Below are 21843 nucleotides of genomic sequence, written 5' to 3'. Positions count from 1 at the left end.
CTGCCCTTAAATATTTTAAACCCTTGCACACACAGTTTCCTTTTTTATTTTTAATGTCTGTTTTTGAAACTTTTAACTGCCTCCTTTTTCATACATTAATTCAACATTAGGCATGCAGAAACCATACTTTGATGCCTTCATCTTTTGATACCCGGGCCAAAAGTCGTTATTTTAGAAGTTTTTAATAGTTTAATTTTCTCCATATAATTTTAATAGTTGATGTAATTGCACCTTTGATTTCATCAGGATCCTGGCAGGCTTTATTAAAAGAAGCTGCTCTTTAATTTTGTCAATGATGTGTTTCACTCTCCGCCTCGTACTTACTCAGAAGATTCATTATACTGTGGTCAGATTTCCCAGCATTCCCTGCATTAGGAGTTTTCTGTTAGCTTCGATAGTGTGTGTGAGCCAGTCCTTACATTGCTGAAGGTGGCAGGTGTACAGGTCAGTCATCCAGGTCAGACAAAGGACTGATTTATTATAACTGCTATTTTCTTGCTGTGTCATCAGGCTGTCCAGGATCTAATAAGCATTATAGCGATCACCTATACTCCACAATGTAGATTTAAAAAGAAATCTAAAGGAAAGTGTGGTCTAGTGGTCCAAGAATGTGCCTTTCAACTACAAAGTTGAGCGATTCTAGGTTTTTCTTAAGGGCCCATTTATGAAATCGCTTAAGTAATTGCATTTTGTCAGCTAACGAGACATAAATGTCACAAAAATAGTGGCCACATAGACAGAAAAGCTTCTTCATTATCTCTGCATTGTTCTAAAAGGACTCTGCACTCACACGTCACAGTGAAGATCTTAAAGCACAGCTCATAATACAAACTTAATGGATTGAATGTCCCCTTTTGTTTCCACAGCCGAAATACTGCGCCTCAGAGCTCTGACAGTTTAATTGCTTTAATCTGAAGATGCATTGTAGTTTAATTTGTGTCACAGTCTCAATCTGTATTCAGAGCCAGCACGAAATGCATTCGCTGCAGCTCACAGGTGGCCTCTCTGGCAGCTGTCCTTGTCAGGGCTTTTTGATTCTGTACAGGAGGAGTGGAGCAAATCATTCAGACAGTGTTTGGGAGCCAGAGGGGCGACAGTCACCTGGACATCACAGATGGAGATTAAAAGTTTAATTTTGTATGTTTGGTTTTAAGTAAGAGGGAATTGGACTTTTTTTTTTTTTTTTGTCTGATATGCCTGGAATCCAGAAATACTTCTGCAGAAATATTAATTGTCAAATCATTTACTAAATCAAAATTAGTACAAGTCATTTACTGGTTTAAATGAAACTAAATGCAAAAATCTAATATGAGTTGTTGGCTGAGATGTTTCAATTCATTGTACATATCAAGATTTGAGTTCACAGCTAAGGCAGCTTTGAGATCAGCAGATATGAGGCAAGCAAACATTTAGATAAAACGAGACGATCGTTAACGACGAGATCAATCATCACGATGAACTCATCGACTTTTAGACAAATGGATAACGATCATATGAAGCTGCGTTGATCCATCACTGTCACAGAAAAAGAAATAAGGGTCAAGAAAATGAACACTTGATATAGTGCATGTTGGTCTTTGTTTTTTAGCTTTAGAACCATGAATAAAAACTGTATGTAATCATGGAAATCCACTCTGCATTCATAAATATAAGATAAATACAAAATTACTGAATCAAAAAAAGTCAATCTGTGGTGAGCCATTTCACTTCCCAATAATTCCACTGTACAGAAACGTGCTGCAGGTCATCCTGGTGTGCAGCGGGGTGCCCTCACAAAGCAACCCTCAGTAAATGCTCATCTCTACCTTCTTTTTTGGAATTTCATATTTTTGGCTCATACAGCATGAGAACCTGTTCAAAATGAAATTAAACAACAATTACGCCTTTTGGATTTTTCTAACTGAATGACTTTGGAGAATTATGTTTTACTGAGTTTTACTGGCAATCTCACAACAACATTTGCCTCAATGCTGATTGGTCCTTTTCCGACTGGCCGCATTCCCTCGGTGGGGCCATTTTGCAAATAATAATGAGACACTGAAGTTCAGATAAACCACTTTCAGGTGTATGAGTAGTAGCTGGATGGGGAGAAAATAAAACTTGGGTCGAAAGTAAGAGACATGTTTATGGGCTGGTTGACATAAAGACCGATAAACATTTTCATTAAATGGTTTAAAAACATCTGCTGCATATTTAACTGTTTCATTTGGTTAGTAAATATATACACAAAAAGTTTAAAAAATCTGCCTATTTAAAATCTGCTCCCTTGTCACAAACGGGCACCACAGCAGGTAACTCCACATGTTGGCTTTGGCAGAGTCTTACACCAGATGTGTTTCCTGACATTTGTGTCTCCGGCTGGAATCGAACCAGCTACCTTTCAGTCATCAGTCAGATATGTTAACCTCACTGGATAAGTTTCCATCAGTAATCAGACACAACCATGATAAACTTTTAGATTTTTATAAAATTCCATTCAGAACTTTACAGAAGCAAAACAGCACGAAGGAGCAAAAGCAGCTTAATAGGAAAGTGAAAGTTTCTTACAGTAGGTTGATATTTTAACCCTGTATCGCTCTTTTCAAAAGTTCAGACCTTCAAAACAAACGATTCGTCTTAAGTCCCCCGCAAGTCCCTTCACCCTGTGCTGAGAATTTTTCATGTCACGTAAAGATCATCGCACTTCAAAAAAGGAAAAAATCATTACATTATATCTCCTGCAGGTGTTTACGTTTGGCTGGAGAGAGGACATTCGGGTGGGCGACCCCATGCACACGAAAAAAGTTTGCTTCGATGCCATTTCCCACAACAGCCCCGTCACCCTGTACGACTGCCACGGCATGAAAGGCAACCAGCTGTGGCGCTACAGAAAGGTATGACGGAGACGAAGCAGAGATCAGAGTCGGGGCCTCCAGCGTGGTTATGTGTAATGTTTGTGTGGCGAGCTCTCTTTCTCTGAGCCTTTTTGTTTTCCTTTTCCAGTACAAAACAGCAAAATTGCAAATGTAATTGCTTCAGAATGAATGACTTCAAGAATGCTTAATCAGTTCCCAAAGCTTTGCACTTTTTAACCGAATCTACGGGGCTCATTATGTTGTTGTGCTTTTATGCTCGGCTATTACAAAGGGCCACGTTTCTATTTTTGTAACCATTGTGGGATTTAATGTAGCCACAAAGAAACATGCTGGCAGCAGTAAACAACACAACTTGAAAGCGTTACTTGCAAACATTGGTTTAAAGTGGACCTGTTATACCCATTCCCAACTCTGTATATTTATTATTTGAGTCTACTAGAATATCTTTGCATGAGTCTCTGTTTAACATGAACTGAGTTCTTGTGCAGTCTCCTGTCTTTATCCTCCACCACAAACAAGCCATTATAGTTCCTGTCCTCCACCCTTAACCCAAGATTATTCTCATTGGCCAGCCCTCACAAACAGAAGGTTTGAACAGTTGATATACCTCCTCTCGCTGACATCACAGAGACGAGACATGAAAAAGTTGAGCATTTAGAGCAATAGCTGTCAGGGAGTCATTATTTCAAACACTGTCCATGTTTTAAATGAGCTTCCTAATAGTTTCTCTTTGATGCAGCCCGTCATCTCCCTTGTTTCTTCCTCCAGGATAAGAGTCTGTATCACCCCGTCAGCAACAGCTGTATCGACAGTAGCCCGAACGAGCGGCGTGTTTTCATGAACACGTGTGACCCGTCCTCGCCCACTCAGCAGTGGCTGTTTGAGAAAACCAACGCCACCGTGCTGGAGCACTTCAATCAGGGCGCCAAGTGAAGCCCTGCAGCATCCACGAGGAAGGACTCATGCAGAAGTGGAGCTGCTGCTGCTGCTATTGCGAACTGGGGTATTTCCCATTTACCTCGCAATGAGGTGACAGCTGTTTCTCTTTGGGGTGCTGGGAGTGAGGCAGGACGGGACGCAGAAGGGGTTAGTTAAACGCATTAGTGTGAGGGAAGATTGGGTTTGAGTTTGATTGATGGGATTTGTGTAAAAGGAACTCTGTGAGAGATGTGTATGTTTTGTTGGGGTGCTGCTGTGGCAGTAGGTCTGTCTCACTTCCTGATTTTTATTTAATTTTTTTAATCGTCTGCCGTTCCTCTTTATTTCTTTTGCCCGTTTCAAATCTCCCTCCCTTCCCCCGTACTGTTTCCTCTCTGAGGGTTTGCTGTTTGCAGTTCTCTCTCCCCCGCTTTCTGTCCATCTACCTTTTATCCTCCCATCTCTCCTCCCTCGTTTCTCTCCCGGTCTGCCACTGCCTGCATGTCCGTCTCTATCTGCCTGCATGACTGCACCTTTGCCCACCTTTTTCATTCTCCCTCTCAAATACCCTTATGTCTCTCCAGCTCTGACAACCTCCCTGGGGGTAGATGAAGGGGGGGGGGGCTCGTGCTGAGCCAAAGTCATACTGACACCTGGGTGAAGCCAGGCAGAACCACTCTGAAAATCACCTGGTGAAGTGATTCTCCTTTACAACCTTCTGTTCCCTCCCTCATCCTTCCCCCCATGTGTGTAACTCCTGGTCTGCAGGCAGAGCTGCATTGAATGTAGCGGGTGAAAGTTGACAAAGACGGTCCGAGGGGATGAGACCTTTTGCCTCACTTATTTTTTCCTTATTCTCTGCTTTCCTGTCTGTATTTATTGATTAGTCCTTCTCAGATTTGTCACTGTGCCACGTTCTTCTTATATTCCTCAGAGGCGAGCGCTATCCAATGCCAGGGTTTGTGCAGGCTGACTCCTGCTGGGTAATGGTGCAGTCAGACTAGATTTCGCTTTCTTCATAGAGGTCCTGCATCTCTTAAAGTAGACAATAAGAATGCAGGCTGTCTGTGGCAAACAGAAGATCCAAGGTAAGGTCATTGCACTGCCACAAGGCTCCAACAAGTGTTTCCTTTGAGATCGCACCATGGAGTGGGCCCCTTTATTTGAAAATGCTTTGAGAAAAGCTCCTCAAAGCAGTGACTACTAAATCAGGAGGTATTTGTTCAGAATTTAGTTTTAAGGTTGTTAGCTCAATAGCCGTGCTACTTCGTATCACCCATAATACTACTACTCCTCATTATTCATACGACATCTCATAGGATTTGCAGTATACAAGCAGGTGTGCTTTTTTGGCACTGCGCACACAGTAAGATTGGGGCTCATTTGCCTGCTACATTCAACAGTGTGTACTTTGTTGGGGCTGAACCAAAAGCAAATGGAGAACAAAATATATGCAATTTTAAATGCACTGTAAGTTTTCCCAAGCCAAACTTCTGACTGCACCATGAGAGCTGTTTGTCATTATGGTGGTGACAGTGGGAGTGGGAGTAGCTGTCACACCTCTAAGAGTTTCTCCCTTGCTTTCTGTGCACTATTTGCTGCTTTCCACTCAGTCACTGAAGCAACCCGGTCACAGACGGCCGAGCAAGGGGTCTCGTCAAGGTGCGGAGCAGCAGGCAGCACCGCAAATAGACCCCTGCGTGCCTGGATGGCTGGCCGTGTGACTGACAGGCCAGCTGATTCTCAGCAGGGCTGCCTGATTGGACGGCCACCATGCTGACACATCACTTTAGAGTACAGTGTGAGCGAGAGGAGAGACCAAAAGGGGAAATTATTCAGGATAGCCTCGCCAAGGTAGCGCTGGGATTGAGACTAACGTGTGTGAGTGTGTGTGTGTGTGGGGGGGCGTTAAAATGCATTAAGCACTTATGGAATGATAAACTTGAATGAAATCTTAGTGCCTTGTTAGAAGAGGACGAGATGTTGCTGTGTGTATTTGCAGAAAATGAGTGTGGCCTGAAATGTCCAGATGAAAATAGGGAACAATTCCTCAATTCAGGAAGTGACTTTGCCTGGATATTTTTTTTGTGCTGTAAAAAGACTCCTCAAGTCTTTGAACTGATCATGAATTGACTTCTGGTGCAGGACCTTGAACGCACCACTGGCTTTGTGAACACACATGTAACTGCTGGCTGTGAATAGAGCTAAAAAGACTGTGTTTTTTGTTGTTTTCCCAGCATATTTGCTCCTGCTGTCAAAAGTAAACCACAACCCTAAGAAGACCTTTGTTGTATTGAAATCATGATATGATGCTGTGTTGTTTTCCCACTTGTTCTATCCAGAATATTATAATGAGAGAGGAAATTGCTGTCTTTGTTTACCAGTGTCGCCATCCGCCTTTATAAATCCCTTTTTTCATTCTGTTTTTAATCAAATGTGCTTTCATCCTTTCTTTGATCCTGTGGTTTAGCTGATGGTGATTTTGCTTGAATCCCTGTTTGACACTATGTTTTGGGATGTTCTGGTCTGTCGCCTGCACACATTCTCTAATCCCATTTTGTGAAGCAGAACAATGTTCAGTGTGTGCCATTTTAATCATCAGATCCAGGTATTGGGCTCTGGAAGACATTAACATGCAGTAGTAGACCAAAAGAAATGGTAATATTCACTATATATCACAATATTTCAGTGTATTTCAATATTTCAGATATTAGAAAACGTTGGGGAAAAATATATATTGAGCTCCTTGTTGTGTGCAGATTAAAACCTTTTCCAACACAAATGCAAAACGGGTTTTATCACAATCAGTGCAAATAATTATTTGTTGTTTCCAATTCTGTCTTATCACATAAATTGTTCACACAAATGCCAACCAACAACCCATATTTAGGTTTAGGAGCTGGTAGATTTGCAATGAGATTATTGAGAAGTGAAGATAAATAACTATCACAAGTGTTTTCTAACATGTTCGACTATTAAGTTGTTAAACCCTTCTTAAGTTACAGTAAATGGTTCATTTACCAGCATGTAACTGTTATTTATTACCAGCAGGAGCGTACTAAATGTAAACCTTTTTGTAGTATTCTGCTCTTGCTGTTGGTCCCTTACCACACTGTCTACACCTGTTTAGTAGTGTGGACTTAATAATTAAATATTAACTAAAATTCATCAACAAATTATTTTAATAAACCGTTAACAGACTTGCTACCTTCATACCTCATGGAGGATAACTGTTGATGTTCTAGCTGAAGCCCAGTGTTACATACTGTAGCAAAAGAGACAATCAACAGTTTGCTGTTTTCCTACCCTAACATAATGCATCACATATCTCTAAGGGATTTGAACAATAAAGGATAACAGCTTTTCATTCTGTGCACTTTTAAAATCGGTCTTCATCAGGTCTACTCTGTTGTAAAGAGGAACAAAAGATTTTCTGTCTCTTCTTCATGCCGACCTTCGAGCTACATGCCTGGATGCTTTGTACACTCTCAAACTGTTAAAAGATGACTTAGAATGATTGTTTCAGACCACTGAGTAAGGTTACCAGCAGATGATCCAACAGGAACAATTTGATCCGGCATCTGACTTATTTTTATTATACACTGTATATCCAGATATGATTTCTTTGCATTTCTATTCTTTGACATCACGCTAGCATTGATAGTGGGCTGGGCTGTTTGTTTTCTGACGAATTGTTAATACGAACACTCTTTGTCAAAGTTTTATAGGAAGTTGAGTACATAAGGCAACATTTTTGGTTGAAATGGGACTATTGAAGTACTAAAAGTTACTTTATACTTCTTTTTGAGAAAATGTACTATTCTTTAATATTTCATCTTGTTTTTCTTCTCTCACATTTATCCTGCAGAACAGTTTAGAATTGCATCTGTTTTTTCTTGATTCTCCCAAGCCCAACTGCCACATAAATCTTTGATAAAAAGAAATGTGGATTCTGACATTATCATCATTACAGCCTTTTGGCTGCGTTGTATAGAATAAGTAAGAAAAGTGACAAAGTGTTTCAGGTAGCTGATGTGTTAGTTTGTGCTTTTTCAAAGATGTTTTAGGCATGAAGAGCTATAGTAGTGCCAGAAAATCACTTATTCCAATAAAACATAAGGGGCAGCAGAATCAAATGCAGTAGGATGCAGACGAGTTGATTTTAGAGAAAATGTAGAACTTAACTGTCAAAATAGAATGCCATGATTATTCAACTGGATGGCTAGTGTTTATATAATTTATAAAACTTGACCTGGAACATGCTAAAATGCTTTATAGAATAGCCAGAGTCCTATTTTTAAGTAACAAAATATAGTCTCCCCCCCCCAAAAAAAAAATAAAATAAATCAACTGCACAGAAAGCAAAGAGGTAAAATCAGCTGGCAAAGATGGGAAAACTCTTGGCAGCTGAAAACATAAACATATGGGTAAGATCATAAAGCTGTGCCAGCAAAAGTTTTATTTAAATGTCCTAATCTCCCCTGCAGAGTAATCTTCCTGTTCCCTTTGCCTCAACTGTGCAGAAAAGAACCAGAGGTCATTGCTGGTATATAGAGTTGGGTCTCTTGGGTCTCACGCCCAGAATCGTCATTAAAATGACATGAAAGTTGAAGGGTTTTTTTCCTCCAGGAAAATTTTTCGTAAAGCCCCAGTCACACAGGCCTGGGCCCACCATGATTGAGATGTTGATAAAAGTGCTATCACTAATAAATCTTAGGGTAAAATAACATATTACCAGTATAACAAATTAAGCTATCTCACTGCAGTCTAAACTCAGCTCTCAGTCCCTGTTATTGAAAGAATGATCCCAAGCTTGGCATGTTTGCCTCGAGGGCAGGAAGACGAGGAACACTTTTTGTGAAATTTTTCTGACAATTTAGTGTGTCGTCACAAAATGATGGGAACTGCATTCTGTTTGAGTAGATAAGATGATAGCATGATAATCAACTGTTCTGCAGGAAAGGATAAGGGAGGAAACGAGATGATGCCAAAATTGTTTGATGCTCTTCATCTTTACTGTGTTTTGTACAAAGTGCATTAAATTAAAAAGGAACTAAAATGGATCGGTGTCTCTGGGGAAATTTCACAGGATGTTGCCAACTGTATCCCTTCAATTATGTTTAATTGAATAAGCTTTTAAAAGTGTGGTTTTTTTCTTTTTTTTTTAATCTGAGTAATATGTACCTTTCCATTGCACATGTAAAGTTTGTTTTATTACATCAAAGCATAACTTGGGTCTTTGAGGCACTGCTTTATTTCAGCTTTTATCCACTGTGGTAAAGTATTTCATTAAAAAAAAAAACAACTTGCAGACACTAGGGATTTAGCAAATCCGATTCCACTATCACTTGACATAGATCGGTTCTCATTGGCACCGTTTTGAGTCACCACCATCACTAAGAAACATATCAAAGGAAAGGAATTGAACTACTGGGAACTGTTCCCTACAAGACCCGATCCTCAATCCTGTCCCTAGCTGACACCCATATAATGGTATAAACCACATTTCAAGTACACAAACACTTCAAATGTAATACTTTTCCACAGCTGCTGGGATAGAGCCATCGTAAATGTGCTGAAACGTTTTATAACGTTAATATCCAAATACATTTTTAAGTTGTAATTTTTTCCCACCTTCATATGTTCAATCGAAAGTCTGTTGGGCAGAATAATCTTAATTTACAGGAGCAAATGTTTTTAATGTCAGTGGCCGACGTCGGCCCATCACACAATGTCGTGTACGTGTGTGAGCTTTGATGTGTAGGGAAGTGTACATTTTGTATCTCAAAAATATCCAATATTTTTTTCTACTGACATTGCAACTGTAAAGGTGTATTTAGGTATTTAACAAACTGTACAATTAAACTGGAATTGTATGATATTTTTTTCTGAAAATTGTAAAATAAAAAGGTTTCTATATTTGGATGAACGTCTGTCGGTGCTTCTGGAACTTAATAAAAAAAAAAATTTCTCCATAGTTAAATAAAATAGTTGTAGGTTATTCAAATCAAGTCCTTTTATAAAGCTCTATATAGGGGGAAAAACGTATACCAGAAGCCTCATAAACAGGTCTTCATTACAGGGAGTGTCACTGCGATCCTTCACCCAGGGCACTTGGGGCTTAGTCCAATCTCTCGGGTGGGGGTGACAATGTCAACCCCCCCCCACACACACACACACACAAAAGAAGAATCTCACTCATTTTTCTAACATCCATATAGTTTTCTCAGTTTTGCCCTCACACAGACTGAGAATCTCTTCGTCTCATCTGAGGCAGTGACCAATCAACGTCAGAGATGACAGAGCACCAGGTGGGCGAAAAGGCTGCTCATTCCAGTTGCGATCGTCTTCCCTAAATAACTTCAGCATAAACGTCTGGTGCTCAGAGCTTTCTAATTTCCTCCCCTTGTCACTTCTTCTTGTAGGTTTTGTATGGCTTTAATCGCTTCTCTGACTGATGGTGCAAAAACACTTTCCACAGGCGTTAATCCCATAATCATTTCCCCCAGCAACCCGCTAACTCTGATAGCTTTCAGGTTTCAGTGATTTATCCGTGGCTGGAGTGATATTGCTTTTGCAAGTTGGCCCATTTCTCCCAGAGTCTCCTGGGATGTGTCGTAACTCAGAACTTTTCATGTTGGCTGAGGAAGACTGAGAACGTTCTGGTTTGGTAAGAACACTTATAGTGTCCGTGTTATGGGAGCTTTCATGTAATTGCACAGTCACATAGAACACTTGAGCAGCAACATGCTGATCAAACGACTGGTTTTAGGTTTCTGAGAGTAAAAAAGAGAGAGTTTCAATGATGATGCAATATATTCAGGGTCTGCAAACCAGACTGATGTTATCTGCATACTAATTGTTTTCATATTCATATTTATTTCCAGTTAATTAGCAAATAATCAGCATTCCCTGAGACTCAGGAGCTGTAACTGGGACAGAGATCACGCTATTACATTAGCACAGTGTTCCTCTAAAGATATCCATTAAGTTTCTTTATTGGGCTCAGCACCATTATAAAAAGAAAAACGCAATCCAATTGTCTCCCATAATTCACTAATACACCCCCCCCCCGTGCTGCTTGCTCTCTGGGCCAACAGCTCCTTCAGATTACACAGCAAAAATGGGAAGACGTTTCAATGACAGAGTGTCACGGTTTTGATTCCACGCATCTTCAAAGAGTACAGAGGGTTTGGCAGATTGAACTGCACAATTATATGGGGGTGTGGGGAATATGGTTGCCTTTTGTTTTGCAGTTTCTTGTCTCACGTCATTTTGTTCCATCCCACGCTGACAAGAAAAGTTTCGGATGGAGGAGGAAGGCTGTCTCACACATGGAGGCTTAAATTGCAACTACCTTTAAATACAGCAATGCAAGGGTGGCCACATCATATTGCATGTGACATCGCTGTGAAGCAGTGCTGGGCCACCTCATTAATTCATGTAAATGCAGATGACAAATAGTCCAAATACATACTGAGTTGTAATGACAGTGATGTATGGGTTTGCAAAGTAAACTAAATGTCATATCAAATATATAATGCCCTTCATTTGATGCCCTGGGAATAAAAATGGACAGCCATTTCAGAAATTGCATTAAAACTTTGGTAATGCAAATTCTGTAATATCTTTACAAACTGCATTATGTGTGTGTAGCATCCCTCTTCATCCACAGCATTTTGTTCTGAATCACAGGAGTATAACCTACAGCATCAATTACACCCAGGTTTCATAGTTCTCAGAGCATAGTTTTATGCACATGAACATAGGGCGTCCTTGCTAATGGGAAAGTTGCACAGCTGATGAAAGCACACATCACACATCTACACATCAGCCAATAGATCTGTTATTCCTGTAGGAATATGGGAAAAAAAACATGTTGACAAATTCTTTGGTCATGCCTATCATAACACATTTTTCCCTGCAGCACAATGTGAAGAAGGCATCATCGCCTCACATAAAATAATATAAGAGATGGGAAGAAAATAAAAACACAAAAGCAAAACGTACACACGCCACCGCATGAACAAATATAATAAAAAGAAAGAACAAGGGACTAAATAACATTGTGTTTGTTTCCCATGGTGTCGCCCTTCTTCTCTCGCTCAGCTATCAGCCCTTTGCTCCTCAGTCTTATTATCTCGGTCTTGGGTCAGTGAAGGATAATACAACTCCAGCCTGAGAGATAATACATCTCCGGTCAGACCTCACTTCAAAACAAACTAACAAGCTCCACAGACAGACACACTTAGCTGGTCCATGAAATTCAAAACGATACAGAGCTTGGGCTGAAGCGGCGCCTGTCATCGATCGATTCATTGTTAGTGGGAGCGTCTGTGGGGAGAAAACAGAGGTGCAAATTCACTGTCGGGAGGCAGAAGGAACTTAAACGTGGGATAGGGTTCTTGCCTGTGCTCTTCTTCTCCACAACTCAAACAAAAAGCAAATGAAGAACAATAATACAGACTTAACACTACGCCACTATGTAGTTCTGCTTAACTCCAAACCACTGACATCTGTGTATATTCCTAAGAGTAGAGAGTAACTGATACTAGCTGTTATGCAGGTGCTGTTTTTGATGTTGAACATCAGCACAAAGCTTTTTAGTACTCTCCAGCTCTCCGTTTTTGCTTTTCTTACCAAGAAATTCTCAGACATCTGCTTAAAGCTGCTTCTTTCGTCATATTTTCTTGGGTTCGGCCTAAAGACTACAGTAAAAAATAAAACTGCATACTGTGAAATGTCCAAGTCTTTGGTGTTCCTTTAGTGACACCGACTTAACCCTTCCCTCATGTCTTGATGTATTCGTCAACAAATTAATAGCTTGTTTTTTATTGAAGATGTTTCTAATAATGTTCAGAATCATCTTCAATAAAAGAATCATATCAATAGCTGTTGCTGATGGATGTCTGCTTGTCTACGTGGTCAGCCACGTCCCATGGATAAACCTCTGGGACAGCTGTGGTTCCAAGATGTTGCTTGTGCACAGCAACAGCCACACCTTGGTAAGCTACTATTTTGGTTAGGTTGTCAACATCTTCTGCTTAAGCCCAGCTAAATACAGTAGACAGATGCATGAGTATATAGTGAGACCCATGCATGCATCTGCCATGAGGAAGTTTCTCTTTTCAAAGTAATCTTTGAAAAGAGAAACTTTGTACTATTTATGTTTGATTCCCTTTCTATCATGACCGCATACCTTTGCTGGTAAGCAGAGATTACTAGAGATTTCAGAAAGTCACTGAATCAAAAAGAGTTGTGCAACTACACCAAAATGTCTTTATCTGACACCAAACTCGAGGTGATGGAGCTGTAAGGGCAAGTTTAATTTTTATGTGCAGCCAGACTCATGGATGAAGACGATGTATGATCCTGGCAAACATGAACAAAGGTGTTTTACTTTTCTCTGTTTTAACTGAAGCTTTATTGTGTGGATGCTTTAAGCATCCACACTATTGAGTTCCTGTTTCTCTTTATTCTTTATACTTTATTGTGTGGATGCTGGAGGCATCCACACTATTGAGTTCCTGTTTCTCTTTATTCTTTATTATTATTATTCTACCTTATTATTATTGTGTGGATGCTTTAAGCATCCACACTATTGAGTTCCTGTTTCTCTTTATTCTTTATTATTATTCTTCAAGTTGCTTCCGTACGTTTTTCGCCGTAGAACTACTTCCACAATTTTTGTGCTATTTTCACCGTTCAAATTTTAAACTATTCTGCTATTTTTGCTCTTTCCGGCAATGACTTTTGGTATTTTTTGCTCTTATACTTTTTAAAATATTACGTTTTTTTCCTTTAATTTGTCCCATTGAAATGAATGGGAAACTTCCGCAATTCTGCTAAAACTTACTCTTTTTTGAAACTTAACTACGTTCTCATACTTTCGCCTAGAACAACCATTCAAATTTTAAAATGTTCACAAATTATTGGGCTATTCATGAATGATTCAGCTTTTTCATATCTGTTACCGTTTTCATCTTATCCCTCTTTAAGTTTTGAGTTTCATCTTTGTGATTTTTCACAAAATACATGCGTTGTTATGGTTGCTATGCAGTTGGTTCTAAGTGAGCCACTGTACCTTTGGCAATTTTCTCTTCATGTCCGAACAACTTCTTGCTACTCGCTCAATTTTCACTTAACCCACACAAATTATACATCAAAACGTAGGTATTTTTGCTGGCTTTCAGAAAATGTTACTATCATTGTTGTGGGATTTATAGAATTTTGGCAAATCTCCTCAGACCAACACAAAGTCTCAAAAATCCCCATAGAAAGTCAATGGAGAGTTCGTTTAAAATCACCGCTTGATTTCTGTAATGAGAGGCATTTTCGAATCGTCACATCTCCCCAACGAAGCGAAGTTAAGACATGAGGCTTGTGCCAATATATCTTCAGACACTCCTGATGCTCACAATTCAAGAATTGTTTTCTCATCTATTACCATTTGGCCATGAATTGGGTTTGTTTGAGGGTAGGAAATTCGTCCCTCACTCAGATTTCTTCAGATTTCAAACTCTGGAAATGGGACACTTTTTTCTCTCGTCATATCTTTTTGATAGATTTCCACAGAGACCTGAAAATTTCCATGACTGTTCACCAAAGCCTGCTGTCTCTTACGGTGAAAGAATGATATCGATACTCCAAATAGATTTAGAGTTAGAAAGCGTTGTTTGAGGGCAAGTCAAGGCAGATTTTGCTTGCCTCTACTCAGTTATGGTGCATTAGAAGTCAAATATTGTCAATAATTCATATTTTAATGATAAATCGTTAACACTGGAAGATTCCCCCATCTCTTCTGAACAAAACGGTGTAAGAATGACTGTTCTAGCCCCTACGGTTAGGAAATTATGGCCATTTGTTTGAGAGGAATCCTCACTATGAGAAATTCACTGCAGAAATCCTGTCTCTGTGCTCTGTGTGTGTAAAAACGGCTGCACCTGTTTTGGCGGGAAAAACTACACAGCCTCTCTGATTGGTGGATTCAAATTTAGCAGCTCCCAGGCTGCTTGACTGACCTAGAAACTTGATTTTCTCTCCCTGTGTGTGTGTGTGTGTGTGTGTGTGTGTGTGTGTGTGTGTATATGTATGTGTGTGTGTGTGTGTGTGTGTGTGTGTGTGTGAGACAGAGAGAGAGAGAGAGAGAGGGCGAGAGAGAGTTTTTATGGGAGCATCTTATTGTATGATTTAAATTCAATATATTTGGACTGGTTGACTGAATTTGATCCTGTGTGTGTCCCTCTGTGCTTGTGGGACTTTTTGCAGCTGTCCATTTTGCTTTTCCAATTTTTCTATTTAAGTTATTACTATTGTGCTAAGTCATAGCATTTGTGCTGCTTTTCAGTACTTGTGCTAAATACAGCATTTCTGCTAAATCATACTATTTCTGCTATTTTATAGGATTTGTACTTAATATAATATTTCTGCTTAATTATAGTATTTGTGCTAAAACATAGTATTTCTACTAAACGCAGTATTTCTGGGTAATCATAGTATTTCTATGTATTCCTGCCAGCTCCTCAGGAAGCCAATCCTCTGTGAGGACTGTAATTTTCAAATTGACATATCAAGTCATGCACGGCTTCCCAGCCAGCCAATCATATCTGAGTCCTGGCACATTCAAATTTGCATATTGGGACCTTCATGGCTTCCCAGCCAGCCAATCATATCTGAGTCCTGGCACATTTAAATTTGCATATTGTTGCCTTCATGGCTTCCCAGCCAGCCAATCATATCTGAGTCCTGGCACATTTAAATTTGCATATTGGGACATTCATGGCTTCTAAGCCCACCATTCATCTATGTCATATATCTCTAATATTTCATATTTTTATTTTAAATGGTCAGCATTTCAAGATTCCCCTATGTCTTCTGAATAAAATGGTCTAAGAATGAATGTTTTAGCCCCTACGGTTAGAAATTTATGGCTGTTTGTTTGAGGGGAATTCTCACTATGAGAAATAGACTGCAAAAATCCTGTCTCTCTCTGTGCTGCATGTGTAAAGGCCTGAACTTAGTGCACCAGTTTTGGCGGGAAAAAGTACACAGCCTCTCTGATTGGTGGATTCAAATTTAGCAGCTCCCAGGCTGCTTGACTGACCTAGAAACTTGATTTTCTCTCCCTGTGTGTGTGTGTGTGTGTGTGTGTGTGTGTGTGTGTGAGACAGAGAGAGAGAGAGAGAGAGGGCGAGAGAGAGTTTTTATGGGAGCATCTTATTGTATGATTTAAATTCAATATATTTAGACTGGTTGACTGAATTTGATCCTGTGTGTGTCTCTCTGTGCTTGTGGGACTTTTTTCAGCTGTCCATTCTGCTTTTCCAATTTTTCTATTTAAGTTATTACTATTGTGCTAAGTCATAGCATTTGTGCTGCTTTTCAGTATTTGTGCTAAATACAGCATTTCTGCTAAATCATACTATTTCTGCTATTTTATAGGATTTGTACTTAATATAATATTTCTGCTTAATTATAGTATTTCTGCCATTTTATAGTATTTGTGCTAAAACATAGTATTTCTACTAAATGCAGTATTTCTGGGTAATCATTGTATTTCTATATATTTCTGCCAGGTCCCCAGGGAGTCAGTCCTAATATTCAAATTTACATATCAGGACCTGGACGGCTTCCCAGCCAGCCAATCATATCTGAGTCCTGGCACATTCAAATTTGCATATTGAGACCTTCATGGCTTCTCAGCCAGCCAATCATATCTGAGTCCTGGCACATTTAAATTTGCATATTGGGGCATTCATGGCTTCCCAGCCAGCCAATCATATCTGAGTCCTGGCACGTTCAAATTTGCATATTGTTGCCTTCATGGCTTCCCAGCCAGCCAATCAAATCTGAGTCCTGGCACATTCAAATTTGCATATTGGGACCTTCATGGCTTCTCAGCCAGCCAATCATATCTGAGTCCTGGCACATTCAAATTTGCATATTGTTGCCTTCATGGCTTCCCAGCCAGCCAATCATATCTGAGTCCTGGCACATTCAAATTTGCATATTGGGACCTTCATGGCTTCCCAGCCAGCCAATCATATCTGAGTCCTGACACATTTAAATTTGCATATTGGGACCTTCGTGGCTTCTAAGCCCACCAATCATCTATGTCATATATCTCTAATATTTCATATTTTTATTTTAAATGGTCAGCATTTCAAGATTCCCCTATGTCTTCTGAATAAAATGGTCTAAGAAGGACTGTTTTAGCCCCTATGGTTAGAAATTTATGGCTGTTTGTTTGAGGGGAATTCTCACTATGAGAAATAGACTGCAAAAATCCTGTCTCTCTCTGTGCTGCATGTGTAAAAGCCTGCACTTGGTGCACCAGTTTTGGCGGGAAAAAGCACACAGCCTCTCTGATTGGTGGATTCAAATTGAGAAGGTCACAGCTGTTTGACTGACCTAGAAACATGCTGTTAACAGCCCCTGTTCACTTTCTGCTGCTGCTGCTGCTGCTGCTGCTGGTGTGTGTGTGTGTGTGTGTGTGTGTGTGTGTGTGTGTGTGTGAGACAGAGAGAGAGAGAAAGGGAGGGCGAGAGAGAGTTTTTATGGGAGCATCTTATTGTATGATTTAATTCAATATATTTAGACTGGTTGACTGAATTTGGTCCTGTGTGTGTCTCTCTGTGCATGTGTGTTTCAATATGTGTCCATATTTGTGATTGTGTGACTGTTATACTTTTTTTGCTGATTTTCTTTTCATTTAACAATTACATTTGAGGGACCCTTAGCATGTTCAGGATTTTTTCAGCTGTCCATTTTGCTTTTCCAATTTTTCTATTTAAGTTATTACTATTGTGCTAAGTCATAGCATTTCTGCTGCTTTTCAGTATTTGTGCTAAATACAGCATTTCTGCCAAATATAGTATTTCTGTCAAATTACAGCATTTCTGCTATGTTGTACTGTTTCTCTAAATCATAGTATTTCTGTAATGTTTAAGAATGTTTGGCTAAATATATTCTTTCTGTTATCTTATACTATTTCTCCGAAATTCTTGTATTTTTGAGAAGTTATCGTATTTCTGGTAAGTTACAATATTTCTGCTAAGTTCTGCTATGCTATTGTATTTCTGCCAAGTATTATGTTTCCGCTAAGATATTGCAATTCTGCTAAGTCACTACATTTTAGCAAAGTTCCTTTGCTTCTGCAAAGTTTTTACAATTTCTGCAACTTTTCAGCTTTTTCAGCTAGTTTCAGCAGAAAGCTTCAGCTTTAAAGCATCCACACTGCATTTTCGCAGGAAATGCAAATTTTTCTAGTTGTGTGGATGCTTTAAGCATCCACACTATTGAGTTCCTGTTTCTCTTTATTCTTTATTGTGTGGATGCTTTAAGCATCCACACTATTGAGTTCCTGTTTCTCTTTATTCTTTATTATTATTATTATTATTCTTCAAGTTGCTTCCGTACGTTTTTCGCCGTGGATCTACTTCCACAATTTTCAGCCGATTTTCACCATTCAAATTTTAAACTATTCTGCTATTTCTGCTAATTCCGGCAATGACTTTTGGTATTTTTTGCTATTATACTTTTTAAAATATTAAGCTTTTTTCCTTTAATTTGTCCCATTGAAATGAATGGGAAACTTCCGCAATTCTGCTAAAACTTGCTTGTTTTTGAAACTTAACTACTTTTTCCTACTTTCACGTAGAACAACCATTCAAATTTTAAAATGTTCTCAAATTATTGGGCTATTCAGGAATAAATCAGCTTTTTCAAATCTTTTACCGTTTTACTTTTATGCCTCTTAAAGTTTTGAGTTGCAAAATTGTGATTTTTCACAAAATACATGCGTTGTTATGGTTGCTATGCACTTGGCTTCCAGTGTGCCACTGAAGGTTTTGCAGTCTTCTCTTCATGTCCGAACAACTTCTTGCTACTTGCTCAATTTTCACTCAACTTCCACAAATTATACATCAAAACGTAGGTATTTTTGCTGGCTTTCTGAAAATGTCACTATCATGGTTGTGAGATTTATAGAATTTTGGCAAATCTCCTCAGACCAACACAAAGTCGCAAAACTCTCCATAGAAAGTCAATGGAGAGCTTGTTCAAAATCACAGCTTGATTTCTGTAATGAGAGGCATATTCGAATCGTCATATCTCCTTCACGAAGCAAAGTTAAGACATAAGGCTTGTCCCAGTATATCTTCAGACACTCCTGACGCTCACAATTCAAGAATTTCTTTCTCACCTATTACCGTTCTGAAATGAGTTAGACTTGTTTGAGGGTAGGAAATTCGTCCTTTGCTCAGATTTCTTCAGATTTCAAACTCTGGAAATGAACCACTTTTTTCTCTCGTCATATCTTTTTGATAGATTTCCACAGAGACCTGAAAATTTCCATGACTGTTCACCAAAGCCTGCTGTCTCTTACGGTGAAAGAATGATATCGATACTCCAAATAGATTTAGAGTTAGAAAGCGTTGTTTGAGGGCAAGTCAAGGCAGATTTCGCTTGCCTCTACTCAGTTATGGTGCATTACAAGTCAAATATCTTCAATAATTCATATTTTAATGATAAATTGTCAACACTTTAAGATTCCCTGGCACCATCTCTTCTGAACAAAACGGTGTAAGAATGACTGTTCTAGCCCCTACGGTTAGGAAATTATGGCCATTTGTTTGAGAGGAATCCTCACTATGAGAAATACACTGCAGAAATCCTGTCTCTGTGCTGTGTGTGTAAAAACGGCTGCACCTGTTTTGGCGGGAAAAAGTACACAGCCTCTCTGATTGGTGGATTCAAATTTAGCAGCTCCCAGGCTGCTTGACTGACCTAGAAACTTGATTTTCTCTCCCTGTGTGTGTGTGTGTGTGTGTGTGTGTGACAGAGAGAGAGAGATAGAGAGGGCGAGAGAGAGTTTTTATGGGAGCATCTTATTGTATGATTTAAATTCAATATATTTAGACTGGTTGACTGAATTTGATCCTGTGTGTGTCTCTCTGTGCGTGTGGGACTTTTTGCAGCTGTTCATTTTGCTTTTCCAATTTTTCTATTTAAGTTATTACTATTGTGCTAAGTCATAGCATTTGTGCTGCTTTTCAGTATTTGTGCTAAATACAGCATTTCTGCTAAATCATACTATTTCTGCTATTTTATAAGATTTGTGCTAAATACAGCATTTGTGCTAAATCATACTATTTCTGCTATTTTATAGGATTTGTACTTAATATAATATTTCTGCTTAATTATAATATTTCTGCCATTTTATAGTATTTGTGCTAAAACATAGTATTTCTACTAAACGCAGTATTTCTGGGTAATCATAGTATTTCTATGTATTCCTGTCAGCTCCTCAGGAAGCCAATCCTCTGTGAGGACTGTAATTTTCAAATTGACATATCAAGTCATGCACGGCTTCCCAGCCAGCCAATCATATCTGAGTCCTGGCACATTAAAATTTGCATATTGGGACCTTCATGGCTTCCCAGCCAGCCAATCATATCTGAGTCCTGGCACATTTAAATTTGCATATTGTTGCCTTCATGGCTTCCCAGCCAGCCAATCATATCTGAGTCCTGGCACATTTAAATTTGCATATTGGGACCTTCATGGCTTCTAAGCCCACCAATCATCTATGTCATATATCTCTAATATTTCATATTTTTATTTTAAATGGTCAGCATTTCAAGATTCCCCTATGTCTTCTGAATAAAATGGTCTAAGAATGACTGTTTTAGCCCCTACGGTTAGCAATTTATGGCTGTTTGTTTGAGGGGAATCCTGACTATGAGAAACACACTGCAAAAATCCTGTCTCTGTGCTGCGTGTGTAAAAGCCTGCACCTAGTGCACCTGTTTTGGCGGGAAAAAGCACACAGCCTCTCTGATTGGTGGATTCAAATTTAGCAGCTCCCAGGCTGCTTGACTGACCTAGAAACTTGATTTTCTCTCCCTGTGTGTGTCTGTGTGTGTGTGTGTGTGTGTCTGTGTGTGTGTGTGTGTGTGTGTGTGTGAAACAGAGAGAGAGAAATAGAGAGGGCGAGAGAGAGTTTTTATGGGAGCATCTTATTGTATGATTTAAATTCAATATATTTAGACTGGTTGACTGAATTTGATCCTGTGCGTGTGTCTCTCTGTGCTTGTGGGACTTTTTGCAGCTGTCCATTTTGCTTTTCCAGTTTTTCTATGTAAGTTATTACTATTGTGCTAAGTCATAGCATTTGTGCTGCTTTTCAGTATTTGTGCTAAATACAGCATTTCTGCTAAATCATACTATTTCTGCTATTTTATAGGATTTGTACTTAATATAATATTTCTGCTTAATTATAGTATTTCTGCCATTTTATAGTATTTGTGCTAAAACATAGTATTTCTACTAAATGCAGTATTTCTGGGTAATCATTGTATTTCTATATATTTCTGCCAGGTCCCCAGGGAGTCAGTCCTCTGTAAGGACTATAATATTCAAATTTACATATCAGGACCTGGACGGCTTCCCAGCCAGCCAATCATATCTGAGGCCTGGCACATTCAAATTTGCATATTGGGGCATTCATGGCTTCCCAGCCAGCCAATCATACCTGAGTCCTGGCACATTTAAATTTGCATATTGTTGCCTTCATGGCTTCCCAGCCAGCCAATCATATCTGAGTCCTGGCACATTTAAATTTGCATATTGGGACCTTCGTGGCTTCTAAGCCCACCAATCATCTATGTCATATATCTCTAATATTTCATATTTTTATTTTAAATGGTCAGCATTTCAAGATTCCCCTATGTCTTCTGAATAAAATGGTCTAAGAATGACTGTTTTAGCCCCTACGGTTAGAAATTTATGGCTGTTTGTTTGAGGGGAGTCCTGACTATGAGAAATAGACTGCAAAAATCCTGTCTCTCTCTGTGCTGCGTGTGTGTAAAAGCCTGCACTTGGTGCACCAGTTTTGGCGAGAAAAAGCACACAGCCTCTCTGATTGGTGGATTCAAATTGAGAAGCTCACAGCTGTTTTACTGACCTAGAAACATGCTGTTAACAGCCCCTGTTCACTTGCTGCTGCTGTGTGTGTGTGTGTGTGTGTGTGTGTGTGAGAGAGAGTGAGAGAGAGAGAGAGAGAAAGACA

At 39.3% G+C, this 21843-nt stretch overlaps 1 protein-coding gene and 1 long non-coding RNA gene across 2 annotated transcripts in view; one reads left to right on the top strand and one right to left on the bottom strand.

Annotated features, from left to right (window-relative positions):
- The window catches only part of LOC100711410 (polypeptide N-acetylgalactosaminyltransferase 10), a 117445-nt gene extending 107747 nt beyond the window's left edge, over positions 1-9698 (top strand). The window contains exons 11-12 of the mRNA XM_005472302.4: positions 2724-2873; positions 3624-9698. Of these exons, the coding sequence (XP_005472359.1) occupies positions 2724-2873; positions 3624-3788 (315 nt within the window). The 3' untranslated portion in view covers positions 3789-9698. The remainder of the gene's footprint in view (positions 1-2723; positions 2874-3623) is intronic.
- Positions 9699-10819: 1121 nt separating this feature from the next.
- LOC112847993 (uncharacterized) overlaps positions 10820-21843 on the bottom strand; it is a 28368-nt gene continuing 17344 nt past the window's right edge. The window contains exon 3 of the long non-coding RNA XR_003221854.1: positions 10820-12107. This is a non-coding gene — a long non-coding RNA (uncharacterized LOC112847993). The remainder of the gene's footprint in view (positions 12108-21843) is intronic.

The sequence above is a fragment of the Oreochromis niloticus genome, linkage group LG10 (assembly GCF_001858045.2).
Source record: "Oreochromis niloticus isolate F11D_XX linkage group LG10, O_niloticus_UMD_NMBU, whole genome shotgun sequence".
Classification (NCBI taxonomy): domain Eukaryota; kingdom Metazoa; phylum Chordata; class Actinopteri; order Cichliformes; family Cichlidae; genus Oreochromis; species Oreochromis niloticus.
This window is presented reverse-complemented; position numbering and strand designations above follow the sequence as displayed.